Source organism: Spermophilus citellus, assembly GCF_964194105.1.
Source record: "Spermophilus citellus genome assembly, chromosome: 13".
Classification (NCBI taxonomy): domain Eukaryota; kingdom Metazoa; phylum Chordata; class Mammalia; order Rodentia; family Sciuridae; genus Spermophilus; species Spermophilus citellus.
The window spans coordinates 54,902,497-54,920,610 of NC_138193.1; the positions used below are offsets into that span (position 1 = coordinate 54,902,497).

The 18,114-nt window shown below is 37.6% G+C and overlaps 1 protein-coding gene across 4 annotated transcripts in view; it reads left to right on the top strand.

Moving 5' to 3' along the window:
* Positions 1-2,371: 2,371 nt before the first annotated feature.
* The window catches only part of EXOC6B (exocyst complex component 6B), a 613,649-nt gene continuing 597,906 nt past the window's right edge, over positions 2,372-18,114 (top strand). For all 4 annotated transcript variants that reach the window (XM_081265351.1, XM_081265353.1, XM_081265352.1 and 1 more), the window contains exon 1: positions 2,372-2,607. In XM_081265351.1, the coding sequence (XP_081121477.1) occupies positions 2,495-2,607 (113 nt within the window). In that variant the 5' untranslated portion in view covers positions 2,372-2,494. The remainder of the gene's footprint in view (positions 2,608-18,114) is intronic.

Here is an 18,114-nt window from a genome sequence, read left to right on the forward strand (position 1 = left end):
TCCAGTAAATCCTGCCAATTCCTTCTTTACAATGTTTTCTCTAGCCAGGCATGGTGGCACACCCTGTCATCCAGGCAACTTGGGAAGCTGAGGCTGGAGGACTGCAAGTTTGAGGCCAAACTGGGCAATTTTTGAGACATTGTCTGAAAAATAAAACAAAAGGGCTTGGATGTAGAAACAACAACAACAACAACAAAAACAAAACACCCAAACAAACCCCTAAACAACAACAAAAACTCAAAAACCAATGTTTTCCCTATTGCATTCTTTATTCTCTTTGCTAATTCTCTGGATTAGGCTTGAACATTTCTTACAGTGTCTATCTTCAAATTCTCCAGGTGTTTCTGATGCAATTGTTGTGGATCAATGGAACCATTAAAATAAAGTAAAAATCTCTCTGTTCAGTAGTTAAGGCTCTTTACAATTTCAACCTTTCCTGCCTCATTTCTTTTTTCTTTTTTTCTGCAGTACCTGGTATTGAACTCAGGACCTCGAACATACTGCGCAAGTGCTCTATCATTAAGCTACATCTCTAGCCCTATTTCGAGATAGGGTCTCTCTAAGTTGTATAGGCTGGCCTTGAACTTGCAATCCTCCTGTCTCAGCTTCCCAAATTGCTGGGATTGCAACAAGTCACTGTACCTGGGCAACTAATACTTTCTTTTTTTTTTTTTTAAACTTATTTTTTAGTTGTAGTTGGACACGATATCTTTATTTATTTATTTATATGTGGTGCTGAGGATCAAACCCAGGGCCTCGCATGTGGTAGGCAAACACTCTGTCGCTGAGCCACAACCCCAGCCCGGCAACTAATACTTTCTTTTAAAATTCTTTTTAGTTATATATAACATTAGGATACATTTTGACAAAATCACAAAAGCATGAAATATAATTTTCTCTAATTCAGTCCTTAGCATTTCCCCCTTCCCTTTCCTCCCTCTACTCTACTGATCTTATTTATAGCTTTTTTCCTATAACTTGATGTTGAGATTCACGGTGGTCTATTCATGCATGTACATTTGGAAGTTCAATCAGATTCATTCCACTATTCTTCCCTTATCAGGTCCTTCCTTTCTCCTCCTCAAACTCTTGATCTATTCTATTGATCTTTCCTCTATTTTGATAGAGTTTCCTCTCCCTCTTTTCCCCCCTTTCTCTCTCATTTTCTTTCTTCCCCTTTATTTTGGATTAGCTTTCACATTTCTCCTTTGACTTTTGGGAATGGCTTATTTCACTTAGCATGATTGTCTCCAGTTCCATCCATTTACTGGCAAAAGCCATAATTTCATTCTTCTTTAGGCTGAGTAATATTCTAATATGTACATATACCACATTTTCTTTATCCATCTGTTGAAGGACATTTAGGTTGGCTCCATAGCTTGGCTATTGTAACATGTGCTGCTATAAAATTGATGTGGCTGCATTCCTGTAGTATGTTGATTTTAAGTCTTGGATATGTAACAAGGAGTGGAATAGCTGGGTCATATGGTAGGTTTTTTTTTTTTTTTTTTTTTTTTTTTTTTTTTTTTTTTTTTTTTTTAGAGGACTCTACATACTGCTTTCCAGAATGGTTGCACTAATTTGCAGTCCTGCCAACGATATGAGTGTACCTTTCCCCCCACATCTTCACCAACATTTATTATTAATTGTATTGATAATTACCATTCTGACTAGAACAAAATGAAATCTCAATGTAGTTTTGAGTTTCATTTCCCTAATTGCTTGAGAGATTGAACGTTTTTTCACATACTTGTTAGCCATTCATCTTACTTCTTTTGAGAAGTGTCTGTTTAATTCTTTTTTACTTTTTTTTTTTTTTTAAATAGTTCCGGGCAACTACTACTTCTTTACACCTTACTCCGAATTAAATTCCACCTGGTTGGCTGGGTGCTCCTCACACCTTCCAGTCACACCTTTTTAGCCACATAAATCCTGTCTCTATGAAGCCTTCAGGTCAGAAGTGATTGCTGAACTCGATTCTCTGAACCGGCTTTCAGTCACATTCTGCCCAGGATCATAGTTTTGGATTCTCCAGCTCGCCCCACTTCCCCGTTCCCTTCTAAGATCGCTGTCAGCAGACAATTAGTTAGATCTTTCTTCCTACGCGTGCTATCGGACCTTTTGCACTTCGTGGCAAAAGTGTTAAGAATTTCTAGGGTAATGCCATTGCTTGACTTGGTCATCACTGCATACACAGTGTGGCTAATTTTTCCTGGCTTACAGTGGACTTTCCAACACGTATTTGTGGATTCAATGAATAAATGAACAGAACACCCCCCAGCATTGCCCAGAAAACTACAAATCCCGGCGGACACTGCGCGGACGCCGTCGGACGTAATGACGCAAGGGGGCGTGCCGAGCCCGAGGGAGGGGTCGTTCTGTGGGTTGCCGGAGGCTGGGGCAGCTGTGGAGTCTGAGGTGTGAGAGCTGGTGCGAGGAAGCGAAAGGTGACCCGTGCTGAAGGAGGGGACGCACTGCCGGGCGCCCCCAGTCTATGGAGCGGAGTAAGATGGCGGAGGCGGAGAGCCTGGAGACCGCGGCCGAACACGAGCGGATCTTGCGAGAGATCGAGAGCACCGACACGGCCTGCATTGGGCCCACGCTCAGGTACCCCGGGTACCGGGACCGTCGACGGGCGGGCACGGGCAGGACGGGGACAGGGTCCTTTGGATTCGTGTGTGGTTCGGCTGCCGGTAGGGCCGGTGCCAGCCCCTCCCTTTGGAGAGACCCGCTAGCGACCTGCATCCTGCGCCAGGCGGGTCTCCCTGCGCAGCCCCGACGTGGGGTCCCTTCCCGGTCGCCAGCGCCTCTCGACCAGTTACTCTGTGGGCTCTGTGTGCCTCCTTCGGGCGGGGACAGCCTTCGTACTCCCTCAGAGGCTAATCCCAGCGCCCGGGAACAAGAGATCTCCCGACAGATGGTGGCAGGTCGTCTCCCTGGGGACATCATCCTTCTCCCTCAGACTCAAACCCTGTCCAGCCCTAGCCCTAAGTCCTGCTGTTCAGACAAAACAACATTTCACTCCACTCTCTCTTGCTTGAAATTAAACTCTTGCCTCAGAATCACAACTACTTCTCAAAAAATGAGTCACTGAAATTCCTAGGCCCTGGAAGGAAGGAAGGAAGTTTCTTTCAACCCGTGCTCCTCTCCTGAGAGTCAGTGCTCCTTGAACCCTTGTTAGGAGGGTGAGATCTTCCCAAGGTGCAGCCTCATGGTGTTTTTATCGATGAGGAAAATTTATCCGGCTCCCGCACCCAGGTACCATTACTTTGCACGTACACCCCGTTTTTATTTTTATTTTTTGGAGATGTCAAAGCAAACTCAGACCTTCCTCAACTTATTTAAATACACACACGCGCCCGCACACACACCATTTATTTAAACCACAAAAACAATCCTAGTAGGTAGGTGCTATTCTTACTCTCATTTTATAAATAAGACATTGTGCTTAAGTGACTTGGTCAAGGTCACAGAGAAAGTAAAGTGGGTGGGTCTGGAGATTCCTACTCAGTCTGGATCCAGACTCCTTCTCTCTCTCTCTCTCTCTCTCTCTCTCTCTCTCTCTCTCTTTCTTTTGCAGTGCTGGAGATTAAACCCAGTCAGTGCCTTGCAGCGCAGTAGGCGAGTGCTCTACCACTGAGCTGTATCTTTAGCCTACAGACTCTTTGCTGTTGTTCTGCCTCACTTGGGGATTACCATCTACCATACTTCCTGTTGAAAATTACTCACTAAGCCTAATTTTGAACTTTTCCCTTTCCCCTCAGTTTACTGGTGCCGTGGTACTAATTCATCCTGGTATTTTCAGGTGATGCATTTTGATTTCCATGCATCCAGTATGTAGATAGTTAGCTTATCCTCCTTGTCCAGTCTTGAGTCACTGCTCCTCCTGTCAATAAAGAGTTACTACTCTCCACCTGCTTTTTCATGGGGAAAGTTGCTTTTTGAAACAGTGCTTTAAGGAAGATCAGCACAGCTTCCTTCTGTGGGGGTGGGGGCCCCGGGCAAATCTTATCCTAGTTCTCTCAGTGCCATCCCTGGAAATAACCGTCCTTAGTAGTTTGCCTTTGCCCCTTTAAAGCGATTTTGGGGGCCTAATTCTACCATATAATTGTCCATTTTGCATTGCATTATGATCATAACCAAGCTGTCCTCTTATTTCCTCCTCCTCCTCCTCCTCCTCCTTCTCCTTCTTCTTCTTCTTTTTTTTTGATACAGGGGATTGAATCCAGAGGTTCTTAACCTCTGAGCCACATCCCCAGCCCTTTTTATCTTTTGAGACAAGTTCTTGCTAAGTTGCTTAGGGCCTCACTAAGTTGCTGAGGTCGACTTTGAAATTGTGATCCTCCTGTCTCAGCTTCCCTAGCCACTGGATTCCAGGCGTACACCATTGCATTCAGCTCATTTCCCAATTTCCTAAGCTCTTAAGGATCAATGATTCTCTGTTCATAGTCTTTACTTTTCTGAAAATAAGAGGTTATTTACTAATAGTTCTCTAAGTGCATCATTAATGGTTATTATTATTTGGTTTTCATAAAATAAAATATTGCTAGAATTACTGAGGATGCTGTTTCAATGTTCTGTAAAGAAATTTGGTTGCTGAGCTGCAGTTGGCAGCCTGGTACAACTCCCACTGGAGCAGTTGGGATTACCATGTTTTTAGGGAGGATTCCTTATTAGAGCACCATCCGTGTTATCTTGAGTTGTTGCCTGTGGTTTCCAGTTGCTGTTGTTCTTGTTATATGTGATAAAAACTTTGTTATCAGTCTTATTAATTTGTCATGATTTTTATGTTAACCCTCAACCAAATGATAATACATGTTTGTGTCCATTGAAGTTTTGTCTGTGATTTTCTAGCATCACATTGACTTTAAGAATTTATTGAATTATGGTTCAAATTATTGAAATATAATTCAAATGTCATTCATTAGGGAGAATGAATGACATTAGGAAGAATGTCATTCTGTTTACTGTTATCACTGAGTTATTTTTCCACTGTAAATGGGATTTTGTGGAGGTATATGAATGAAGGGATCTTTTGCCTTAAGGAGACACTGGCAAAAACAAAACAAAAACAAACAAACAAACAAACACAAAACTTGAGAGTGTTCCACAGTGTTCAAAAATCATGGCATTATCCTACCAGTTTTAGTTGCTTTTTCCGACACTGTATATCATTATTAGAAGATTTTGATTTATGCTTTCATCTTCCTTGTGAGATATAACCCTAAATCTTACTCTCAATTACTTGAATCCTATAAGTAGTACCCCCTGTCTTTTTAGCTCCTATAAGTAGTACCCACTATCTTTTTAGCTTCTTATCTCTGCCCATATTCACAGAGTATGATCTCACCCCTTTTTTCCCCTTATCTCATTCAGAGGCAGCATCATGCACAGACTTGATATTTTAGATTTATATCCTTCCCCTGCATGCACCTCCATTGTCATTATCTCTCCATCATAATCATCAAGCAGATTTGATTAAGTCAGGCAGTAGACTTTCTTCCTTAATTACACCTCAGCTGTAAATGTCAAACTCCTCTACCTCTCTTCAAAAGTCTTTCTTACTTTTTCTGTCTTAAAGGCAGTATTTTTATTTCATTTTTTTTTGCAGTACTGATGATTGAACACAGCTCTTTTTATTTTACTTTGAAACAGGTTTTGCTTTGTTGCCTAGGCAGGCCTCAAACTTGTAATCTTCCTGCCTCAGCCTCCTGAGTATCTGGAATTATAAGCATGCACCGCTGGGCCCCACTTGAGATAGTATTTTTAAAACACCAGATTTTTAGCTGCTCCTAAGATAGGTTTTTCTAATAGAAGAGGAACTAAAGAACAGAGGATAACAGAAAATTGATAGAAAATTTTATTAGTATATCCATCCCTAAAATTGCAGTTTAACAGTCGAATTGCATTTTAAGATTTGCTTTCCAGCTCTAAAATAAACAGTGAAATACATTGCCATTTAAAAAATAGCTTTGAGATTAAATTCATATATCATCCACCTATCCATTTATCATTATCATTATTATTATTTTTTGGTAGCAGGAATTGAATCCAGGGACACTTAAGCCACACCCCCAGCCCTTTTTATTCTTTTCTTATTTTGAGACAGGGTCTCACTAAATTGCTGAAGCTGGTTTTGAACTTGCCATCTTCCTGCCTCAGTCTCCTTACCTTCTGAGATTATAGGTATGTGCCACCATACCCAGCTGAAGTATCATTTAAAACATGTAGTAAGCTAGGTGCACATCTGGCATCCCAGCTACTATTATAGGCCACTGGGGAGGCTGAAACAGGAGGATCACAAATTTGAGGCCAACCTCATAAAGTTAGAGAGACTCTGTCTTAAAAACAAAAACAAAAACAAAACCCCAAACAAAAACATAATTAAATGACTTTTAGTGTCTTCAGGGAGTTGTGCAACAATTACCACAATTTAATTTTAGAACACTTTCATCATTCCAAAAAGAAATCTACTCCTTTAATAGTTACTCTTCATTTTGTTTCCACTCTCCCTCCCTGTTCTTACTTTCTTTCTCTATGGGTTTGTCTATTGTAGACATCTGGACATTTTGTATTAATGAAATCATATGCTTTTTAAATAATTCATCATGTTTTTAAGGTTCACACATATGGTAGCATGTATCAGTGCTTCATTTCTTTTTATTGCTGAATAATATTCCATTGTGTGGCTATGCATCTGTCATTTTATTTGTCCATCAGTTGGTGGACATTCAGCTTTTTTTCTCTTTTTTTGTATTGGGGATTGAACCCGAAGCATTTTACCACTGAGCCACATTTCCAGCCCTTTTAGTTTTTTATTTTGAAACAGGGTCTCACTAAATTGCTGAGGGCCTCACTAAGTTGCTGAGGCTGGCCTAGAACTTGCTGTCCTCCTGCCTCAGCCTTCAGAGTCACTGGGATTATAGGTGTGCATCACCATGCCTAGCACTTATTTAAAATTTTTTTATATAGTTTTTTGGTTGTAGATGGACAAACACCTTATTTTGTTTATTTACTTTTATGTGGTGCTGAGGATCAAACCCAGTGTGTTACATGTGCTAGGCAAGCGCTCTACTGCTGAGCTACAACCCCAGCCTCGTATTTAACTTTTGATGCACAAGTTTTTAATTATTTTCTTTGGGGGAGGGTACTGGGGTCTGAATCCAGGGACACTTTACTATTGAGTTACATCCTCAGACCTTTACATTTTTTGAGACTGGGTCTTACTGAGTTGCTTAGGGCCTCACCAAATTTCTGAGGTTGTCCTTGAACTTGACGATCCTCCTGCTCAGCCTTCTGAGTCTCTGAAATTATAGGCATGTGTCACTGCTGCGTTATTTTTATTTTATTTACTTTTTGTGTATGCTTTTGGTGTCATATGTAGGAAGTTTTTGCTCAACCAAAGATCATGAAGAGTTTGCTCTTACATCTTATTATTTTTGTCTGTTACATTTAGGTTTGTGATCTATTTCAAGTTTTCATGTATGATGTAAGGAAGGGTTTCTAGTTTAGGTCTTTGACATGGGATGTCCTGTTGTTCCAACATTATTTGCAGAGTTCTATCATATTTTTTTTTCATACTAGGGATTTAACCCAGGGACACTTTATCACTGAGCTACATCCCCAGACCTTTTTATGTTTATTTTGAAACAGGGTCTTGCTAAATTGCTGAGGGTCTACCAAAATTGCTGAGGCTGGTTTTGAACTTGGATCGTCCTGCCTCAGATTCCTGAGTTGCTGGTACTACAGGCATGCCATAACATCCTGTTTTCCTAGTACTGGGAATTGTATCCAGGGCTTGTGCGTGGGGGCACGTGCTGGGCCACTTAGCTACATCTTCATATCTTTAGCCATTTTTATTTTGAAACAGGGTTTCTCTGCATTGCTCAGGCTGGCCTCAAACTTTTTTTTTTTTTTAGTGGCTCTGGACTTGTGATTCTTCTGCCTTTGTTTCCCGAGTAGCTGGGCATGCTCCACCATGCCAGGCTCACAAATCTTTTTTTCACTGTGCAATTTTATGTATTCACTTATATATTTACTTTTAGTTGATACATAGTAACTGTACACATTTATGGGGGACAGTGACATTCAATATATTTACCATGTATTAATTACATTGCTTAATGATCAGATCAGGGAAGTTGGCATATGACAGTTCTTATATTTGTTAATTTGCTTTTAACTTTTTCCATATGCATTTTATTGCATTTCTTAATTTTTTATTGCATGTGTACCTTGCCTTTTCAGTTAATGTGTTATATACAGTTTCATATATTGTTATATATTATATACTTATATCATTTTTTTTGGTGGTACTGATGATTGAACCCAGCTCTTTTTATTTTACTTTATATTTATGTTTATATATTTGTATTTTTATATTTATAATATTGGTACACTATTTTTATTTTTATTATTCATGAACTAATTTATTCTTTGATTTATTCATTTATTGAGCAACATCTGTATGCCAGACACTCTTCCAGGCTCTGGAGTATAGCAGGGAACAAAAATAGACAAGTCCTTGTCTTTCTGGAGTTTACTTTCTACTGGGACACACACAGAATAAACAAATGAATAGATAACTAATATAATGTTTAGTGATTAGTGTTACATAATGACAGGTAAGGTCTAGTTTAGGTCTTTGACATGGAATGTCCTGTTGTTCCAACCTGTTGGTCAAGGTCTGGATAGAGTGAAGTGCAAGCTTTATGACTTCTTGGGGAAGTACCTTCCATACAAAGAGCATAGTAAGTGCCAAGGTCCTCAGAGGAGAATAGTGTTAGGAGGTGATAACTAGAGAGTAGTTAGGTTCAGATCATATGGGCTAAGGAAGAAACTTTGATTTTAATCTGAGTGGTCTGGGAAAGTATGGGAGAGTTTTGAGCAGGAAAGTGACATGCTGTCACTTCAGTTAAACAATGGACATTCTGGCTGCTCTGTGGAGAACCAAGTAAGGGAGGAAGCAGGGTAGCCTGGGTAGAGATATTTACTCTAATAAGAGGTGATGGTTGCAGTATGTAACAAGGCATTAAGGGGAAGGAGATAATGAGAAGTAGCTGAATTTAAAATGTTTTGAAGTACAGTAAAAAATGATAGATTAGACTTGAGGGTTCAAGAAATGTGAGATTCCAGAAAGAATCCAAGGCTCTTGGCCTAAGAAACCAGATGAATGATGGTGCCATTTACTGGGACAGAGGACAAGTGGGCAGGAATTTTTTTTTTTTCTTCATAGCACTTACTACTGGCTGATACACCTAGTTTTTAATATCTTCCCATCTAGACTCTGAATGGGTTTTGTTTCTTTTGTTTGCTGCTATATCCTAGGAACCTTAAGAGTGCCTGGCTTGTAGTTATTGCTCAGTAATATTTGTTAAATGGGATAGAAGAATAAAAATATTGTACCATCAACTATTAATTATATGGGAGATAACATTTGCAGATTAACTTTTCAAAAATATGACCAGCTATGACCAGCTTTTGAGGAAAAAAAAAACTTCTAAAAATTATCCAGGCATGGTGGTGCACATCTGTAGTTTCAGCTACTTGGAGATTGAGGCAGGAGGATCCTGGGTTCAAGGCTAACTTATCAAGACCCTGTCTCAAAATTAAAAAAAAAAAAAACCAACATGGGCGGGAATGTAGCTCAGTGGTAGAGATCTTGCCTAGCACGGCTGGGGTTCATTCCCTAGCAGTGCAAACAAAACAAAACAAATCACTTCTGAAAAATATAAGATAAATATATCAGAAACGTTTATTTTTTGGAATTACATATAATTGTATAGTTCTTCTTTCTCTTTATCAGTCAAAATGTAATATAGCGAAGCCCTAAGCAACTTAGCAAGACTCTGTCTCTAGATAAAAATATAAAAAAGGAATGGGGATGTAGCTCAGTGGTAAAGTGCCCCTGGGTTCAATTCCTGGTATTCCCCCCCCCCCCCCCCCCGCAAAAAAAAAAAAAGTAGGGGAGAGAAAATAATTAGTCCCATTCCTTCTATTTTTTTATTAATTTGTTGTTTATTCTTCCATTGAATTTTTTATGCAAACAGATGCTATATGATCTTAGTTTCTCCTTTTTTGTTTTTTATTTTTATTTGTTACAAAGTAAGTAGTATGCTGCATACAGAGCTCTGCAGTTTAAATCTCAGTATATTTTAGAGATTTGTCCATATTGATATGGAGATTTTCCTTATTTATTTATTATATAGCTACATAGTAATGTGTAAATATACCATGGTTTATTCAATTAGTTCCTTATTTATGGATCCTTGGGTTATTTCATCTTTTACTGGGTGAGATAATGCAGCAATGCCTTGAATATTTATCATTAAATTTATACTGTATCTATAGGTTCCTGAAGTGAAAATCTAGGAATCACTGCTGTGTACAATGATGGAATATGTCTGTAATTTGGTAGATGTTACTTTCTATAGAGGTTGTACCATTTTATCCTTCTTTAGCAGTCTGTGAGATAGCACATCTCTTCATGTTTTTTTTTTTTTTCCAACAAAGTTCTCTCAAAGATTCTTTAGTGATACAAAGATGTTTGGATTTTTGCCTGTATGGTAACAGTATTTTTTTTCCTTTTTTGCACTGGGGATTGAACCCTGGGGTGCTTTACCATCAGCTACATTCCCCCAGCTCTTTTTAATTTTTTATTTTGAGACAGGGTCTCAAGTTGCTGAGGTCCTTGCTAAATTGCTGAGGCTGGCCTCAAATTTACTATCCTTCTGTCTCAGCCTCCCGAGCTGCTGGGATTATAGACATACACCACCATGCCCGGCCTCCAGCCCTTTTTTAATGATTTATTTTGAGACAGGGCCTCTCTAAGTCCTTAGCATCTTGCTAAATTGCTGAGGCTGTCCTTGAAGTTGGAATCCTCTTACTTCAACCTCCCAAGCTGCTGGGATTACAGGCCTGTGCTACCATGCTTAACTCAATGTAGTTTTTAATGTGGACTTTTCTTATTATGTGTGAAGCTGAACATCTCTTCATATGTTTAAGTCCTTTTGTATATCTGTGTGTGTGTATGTGTGTGTACTGTCATTTCATGTTCTTTGCTTATTTTTCTATAAGGTTAGATTTTTTTTTTTCAGCACTCCTAAAGGACCTTTGATGGTTATGCTTTGCCCAAGCGCATTGTTAGTACACAAACTGAAATGAGTTGTGATTGCTAGAAAAAACAAGCCATTGTATTTTAAGGAATGAAAGCTTCAAACCTGTTTCTTTATTATTTTAATCATAAAGGGGCATTCATAAACAGAGGCATTTAGACACAATTAATAAAAATATTATCAGTATTCATGATAATTTGGTATCAGGAGATTTTATTGGTGAATACAGTTATGTCATTAGATAATGTCCTTTTTACACAAAACTCTTAGGCAGTCAGGGGATATCAACATTTGAATAAAGTCTTTAAAATGTTATGGCATGTATCTATATGTTTATATCATTTCTAGAATCAACACAATTAGTATATGACTTACTTATAAAAATTATTGGAAAGGATTATTATTTAAATGGCTTTAGAAGCATTATAGAGTTTTAGATGGCATGTATCATAGAACTTTAGTTTATACGATATGTATGAATATTGATTAGGTCCTTAGGGAAAATAATATTTTGAGTGTTTACATGTGTGCAGTTGCTAGTGATGTAATAATTTATTTACTCATATCAGAATTAAGCTTCTCTATATAAGCAACTTGATGAAATAAAATTAGTGAGTCATTTGTCAGTGAAATCTGTTGGATTTGAGATGCTGAGCAATGATGACATTTGAAGTTTGCTTGAGGGACATAGCAAAAATAATGGGTGGCAGGGGGAGTAGTAGAAACAGTGTTACACACATAGCTGAACTTAAACTTGAGACCCGAGGTAACTAATAAGTTATTTCTTAGAGATGTCTACCATAACTGTTGGAAAGAAGAGTAAAACCATTATGATACAGTAGTATCTGCTAGGGTTGTCAGGAAATAAGAAAGTTAGCTTGCTCAAAGGTAAACCAGTGTTGCAAGGATTTTGTTCCAACATTTAAATTAATTAATTCAGCTAAAAAATAGACAATAATATTGAAGTATTTTAATGTTGTGGCTATTATACACACACACACACACACACACACACACATATATATATAAGTTGTTGATAGACCTTTATTTTATTTATTTATTTGCAGGGCTGAGACCTGAACCCAGTGCCTCACACATGCCAGGCAAGTGCGCTACCGCTGAGCCACAGCCACAGCCCCATGTTTTGGCTATTTTAAAAATGAAATTTTTGATGTTGTATATTATTGACTATGTTTTACATTTCTTGATCTTTGCAGACTGTTGAACATTTTCCTTTAAATTGCATGGAATTTCATGTTTACATTTTATACCACATTTTGGCTACTTTTTTTTGGTTGGGGGATTAATTTTGTTCTAACTTTGCCTTTGAGTTATTCTCAGTCTCTTTTCTCTGGTTAGAAAAATGATGGTTCTTTTTCTTTGTGTCTGTTTTTTTCCCTGCCTTGTTCTAGAAAGTAATTAGGTGGTTTTAAAAAATCTAAATGATTAAAGACATGCACATAATAGATACATTAAAGGTAGTGAGGAAATGGGTCAAAGGGGAAATAAGGATAGGGAGAAAAATATGATGTCCAGTGAGAGCAGTTAGGGTGTTCCTATCTGAGTGTCTGTACAGTTGTCTTGAGGATTTCCAGTAGATAGTGCCAAAAAAGTCATGCTCAGTTATTCTTTGAAATATGGTGTTGTAAAATTAAAAAGTAACTGAGTGTGGTGGCACATGCCTATAATCCCACTGACTTGGGAGGCTAAGAAAGGAGGATTGTAAGTTCAAAGCCAGCTCCATCAGTTTAGTGATGCCCTAAGCAATTTAGCAAGACCCTGTTTCAAAATAAAAAGGGCTGGGGATATGGCTCAGTGGTTAAATGCCCTTGGATTCAATCTCCAGTATTAAAAAAAAATTATTACTAGGAGGAGCACCAGTTATTCTTGGTTTTGAATTTAAGAACAGAAAATTGTTTTTCCCATGTTTCTTGACAAAGGTGACCCTGGTATGTGACTGCATTTCAATATGGTAAATGCAGCAATATGTGATGGGCTGTTTCTTTGCTTTAGTGAAAGCATTAGCATAATCAGTGTACAATTTAATAAAAGCAGTTCTTTGGGGCTGTAGCTGTAGCTCAGTGGTTGAGCGCTTGCCTGGCATGTGTGAGGCACTGGGTTCAATCCTTAGCACCACATTAAAAAGATAAAATAAAGGCATGCTGTCCATCTACAACTAAAAAATAAAATAAAATAAAATTTTGGCAGGAGCCAAAATAAAGTTGTCCAGGAATGCAGTTCTCTGTTGCTTTTGGCGTAATCAAGGTATAGATTTTATACCTACAGTAGAAGTTGAGTATGTATTTTCCCCACACGCTTTTGGGGTCATTGATCACTCTGAGATTTATGTGAAAGCAGTAGATTATTTTCTTGTAAAATGCATATGTGTTCAGAATCCGTGATTTCTAATCTGAGAGAGTGTGTGCAATATATGTATGTGAGTTAATTCTTCATAAGTAGTTAAGATTTTTGCTGAGTATTGAATATTAGTGAATTCAAGGTTATATTTTTTCCTACCTTTTTTTTTCCTGAGTATGTCACTTGCCTATGTTCTTGCTCTGTGTATAGATGATACATGCTTTAAAAGTAAACCAGCTATGGGTAGGATTAATATCTTATGAAAGTTGAAGATCCTGAATAAACTACTTTAGGCCTCAAAGAAGTAGAGTGTGAAATAGCACCAAGGATAGGGCTAAGATCCTTTTCTAGAAATGATTTTGGGTGTATTTTATCTAGCACAGAAATAAAGGCCATAATAATTATGTTTGGAACACTCTTTAATTTGAAGGTAAAGTCAATTCACCTTTACCATTTGGGACATTGCTAACCAATACAGTAATCATAGATGTTCTGCTTTAAGTTGTTTAAATTGGAAAATATGCTGAGTAGAAATGTAAGCCTTATTAAGTTAGTTATTTACCTGGGATTTTGGGAGCCAGATAAATTTTTTTTAAAAATTGAGATATGTTAACTTCCAAGAGCAAAATGATAAAATAAATATAAGCATATATATTTGTATAACTGTAATTTAAAGCTTTAAAATACACATCACCCAGTGAAACATCTAAGCTAGCAAGAACTATCACAGTGCAACCAATCATATTACCTAATGTGATTTGTAATGTCATATATGGAATGGGACTCTCAAAACACCTACCTGCCATTCAGTCTTGGAGATGGTCCCATTAACATGCCTCTTACTCTGTAGTGATTTTATCTTCATTTACTACTGTGGCTTGATAATCAGATTAATCATTAGATAAAAGCAAAAACAAACTTCTTTTAGAACACTGTATCAGAGTATTTAGATGCTTCCAGTGTTTAGAGCTCTATATAATGTTCTATTGTATGTTAGGTAAATAATGAAGGCTAGTTGCCAAAAATGATGATTTGCATTAAAATATTGGCTCTCTTGTTTTACTTATTCTCTGATATCACAGTTGTAGAAGAAGACAGTTTTTTTGTCTTAGCCTTGTATTTCTTGACCTGGAACATGACAAATTCTGACTCAAGCATGGTTTTGGTACTATGATATTGACATCTTATTGCATATCCCAGCCAAGTCTCTTTTTTCCCTTTGTTCTCAATATCTTTATTTTTAAAACTTTCTTCTTCCTCCTCCTCCTCTCTTCCTTCTCCTCCTTCTTCTGGAGTGAACTTAGAAGCATTCTACCTCTGACCTACATTTCCAGTCCTTCATCTCCTCTTCCTCTTTCTCCTCCTTTTCCTCTTTTTTCTTAATTTTTAAAAATTTGACACAGGATATCACGAATGTGCCCAGGCTGGCTTTGAACTTGTGATACTCCTGCCTTAGCCTCCTGAATAGCTGGGACTCCAGATGTGCACCACTGCATCTGGTTTAAAACTTGCTTCTTTATGTTTTTTCTTTTGCAAATTGTGTCTTTGCTTTTCCCCTTTCATTTGTGCTCTCCCTTCTACTTCCTGTAGTTTAAAAACACACATTGTCCAGTGAAACATCTAAATAAGCAAGAATCATCAAAATGCAACCCATTTTCATTTCCTGGGGAAGCTCTGGTGCAATAAACAATACAATTACAAAGGTTACTGATATGAAATGTGATCTTATCAAGCAATATATATGAATAAAAAATAGGTTTGACTGAGTTTATACCATGAATAAATTGATATAGAGTTTGATTTGAGGAAAGATACGTTTATGGAACACATTTTTAAAAAAGGAAAAAATTTGGAATTTTTTTTTCTTCAAAATGAGGTAAAGAAGTTCCTTGACATTTGTAAGAAAGAGCTGTTTAATGAAGATCTTTAGGCATTGGTGTAGCAAAAGAGGAAAGTGACATGAGAAGAGCTCAGGATCATTCTTTTCTTTTTGTTTTTTTGGGTGCTGGGGATTGAACCCAGGGACTTGTGCATGTGAGGCAAGCACTCTACCAACTGAGCTGTATCTCCAGCCTCTAAGAAGAGCTCTTGAAATCCAAAGAAAAATGGGTCATTAAGGGCATTTTGAGCCAGGTGTGGTGGTGCACTCCTGTAACCCCAGAGACTGAGGCAGAAGGATTGTGAGTTCAAAGCTAGCCTCAATAATTTATCAAAGCCTTAAGCAAATTAGTGAGACCGTCTCTAAATAAAATATTAAAAGTGGATATGGCTCAGTGGTTAAGCACCCCTGAGTTCAATCCTGGTACAAAAAAAAAAAAAAAAAAAAAAAAAAAAAAAAAAAAAAACAAGGACAAAAACTTCCAAACCAGAAAGCAACAAACAAAACTTCTAATTTTGAAATTATTATAAATTAACATGCATTTGTAGGAAATAATACAGAAATTCCCTGTATTCTTTACACAGTTTCCCCAGAACTATAGTACAATATCAGGGCCAAGATATTGACATTGTACCTTGGCAGTCAAAATACAGAACGTTTCCATCAGCACAAGGAGCACTTATGATGTTTTGTTAAAGCTCTGGCACCTTCTCTTTTTCTGCCCCCTGCAGGTCCTTGCACTTGCTAGTCAAACACTCCACCACCTAGCTACAACCCCAGCTGGTTTTAGCTACAACTTTGCTAGTTGCCCAGTCTGGCCTCAAACTTCTGATCTTCCTTGCTTTAGCCTCCTGAGTAGCTTGTCCCCTCTTTAAACTCTAACAAATCCTAATCGGTTTCTGTATTTCTATAATTTTTTTCAAGGAAAGTTGCATTTATGGAACCATATACATTATGTAACCTTTTGAGGTTAGGATGTTCCACTCAGCATAATTCTCTGGAGAGTCATCCAGATTCATTTTTATTGCTGAGTAGTTCTCCGTAGTATGGCTATACCACAGCTTGTTTAATCATTTATCCATTGTAGACATCTTGGTTGTTTCCAGTTTTGAGTTATTACAAATAAAGCTTCCATAAACATTTGGGTACAGGACTTTGTGTGAATATTATGAATTTAGTTATTTTTGTATGTTTATATAGGAGTTGAATCCCTGGGTATTTGGTAACTCTGTCTTTTATATTTTGATAAACTGCCAAACTTATTTTTCAAAGTGGATGTACCATTTTATATTTCAGTAAACAATGCATGAGGGTTTAAATTTCTTGACACCCTTGTCAATGTTGTTGTGACTTTTTAAAAGTTTTGTCATTCTAATATAAGTGTAGTAATATGTTATTGTAGTTTTAATTTACATTTCCCTAATTGTTAATAATGTTTAGCATCTTTTCATATGCTATATCTACCTACCTATCTATCTATCTATCTATCTATCTATCTATCTATCTATATTGATGGTGATGGGGATCAAATCTAGGGCCTTGTGCTGGCTAAGCAGGTGTTGTATCATTAGGCTACATCTGTTGTATTTCCTTTTTCCTTTTTGAAGATTTGTCTCTTCCTGTCCTTTTTTTTGATGCAGGGGATTGAACCCAGAGCCTGCTCTGTCATTGAGCTATAACCCCAGCTCTGTTTCTTTATGTCTTTTGTCTGTTTTCTAATTGGGTTTTTAAAAAATTGTTGCATTTTGAGAATTGTCTTGGATATGTTGTTTGTAAGTTTTTTCTTCCACTCTGTAGCTTGTCATCTAATCTTTTTAAGAAGGTGCTTTATAGATCTAAAATCTCCTATGTCTTTTTCTTTAAAAGTTTTATAGTTTTACTAAACTGTAAAGCTGTGATTTTTGTAATATAATATTTATATAAAATGTGAGACTAGGTTGAAGTTTTTTTATTTTGTTTTGTTTCGCCTGTAACTATCTAATTACTCTAGCACTAATCGTTGAAAAGTCTATCTTTCGTCCACTGAATTGCTTTTGCACCTTTGTCAAAAACTATTTGGGCTGGGCATGGAGGCATACACCTATAATCCCAGTGACTCAGGAGGCCGAGGCAGGAGGATCCCAAATTCAAGTCCCTCCTCAGCAACTTAGGGAAACTCTGTCTCAAAATGAGAAACAAAAAGGGCTGGGGAGATAGCTCACTGGTAAAGTGCCCCTGAGTTCAATCCTTGGTACTGCTGCACCCCCCCCCCCCCCAATTGCTTGGGCATATTTGTATATGTTTATTTCTGAATTCACACTTTTCCATTATCTGTATGCCTATCTTTCTGCCAATACCACAATCTTGATTACTGTAGCTATATTTAAGTCTTTTTTTTTAAAAATTTTTTTTCTTTTTTTTTTATTGGTTGTTCACAACATTACAAAGCTCTTGACATATCATATTCCATACATTAGATTGAAGTGGGTCATGAACTCCCATTTTTACCCCAAATACAAATTGCAGAATCACATCGGTTACACATCCACATTTTAAAATAATGCCATATTAGTAACTGTTGTATTCTGCTACCTTTCCTATCCCCTACTATCCCCCTCCCCTTCCCTCCCATCTTCTCTCTCTACCCCATCTACTGTAATTCATTTCTCTCCTTGTTTATTTTCCCATTCCTCTCACAACCTCTTATATGTAATTTTGTATAGCAATGAGGGTCTCCCTTCATTTCCATGCAATTTCCCTTTTCTCTCCCTTTCCCTCCCATCT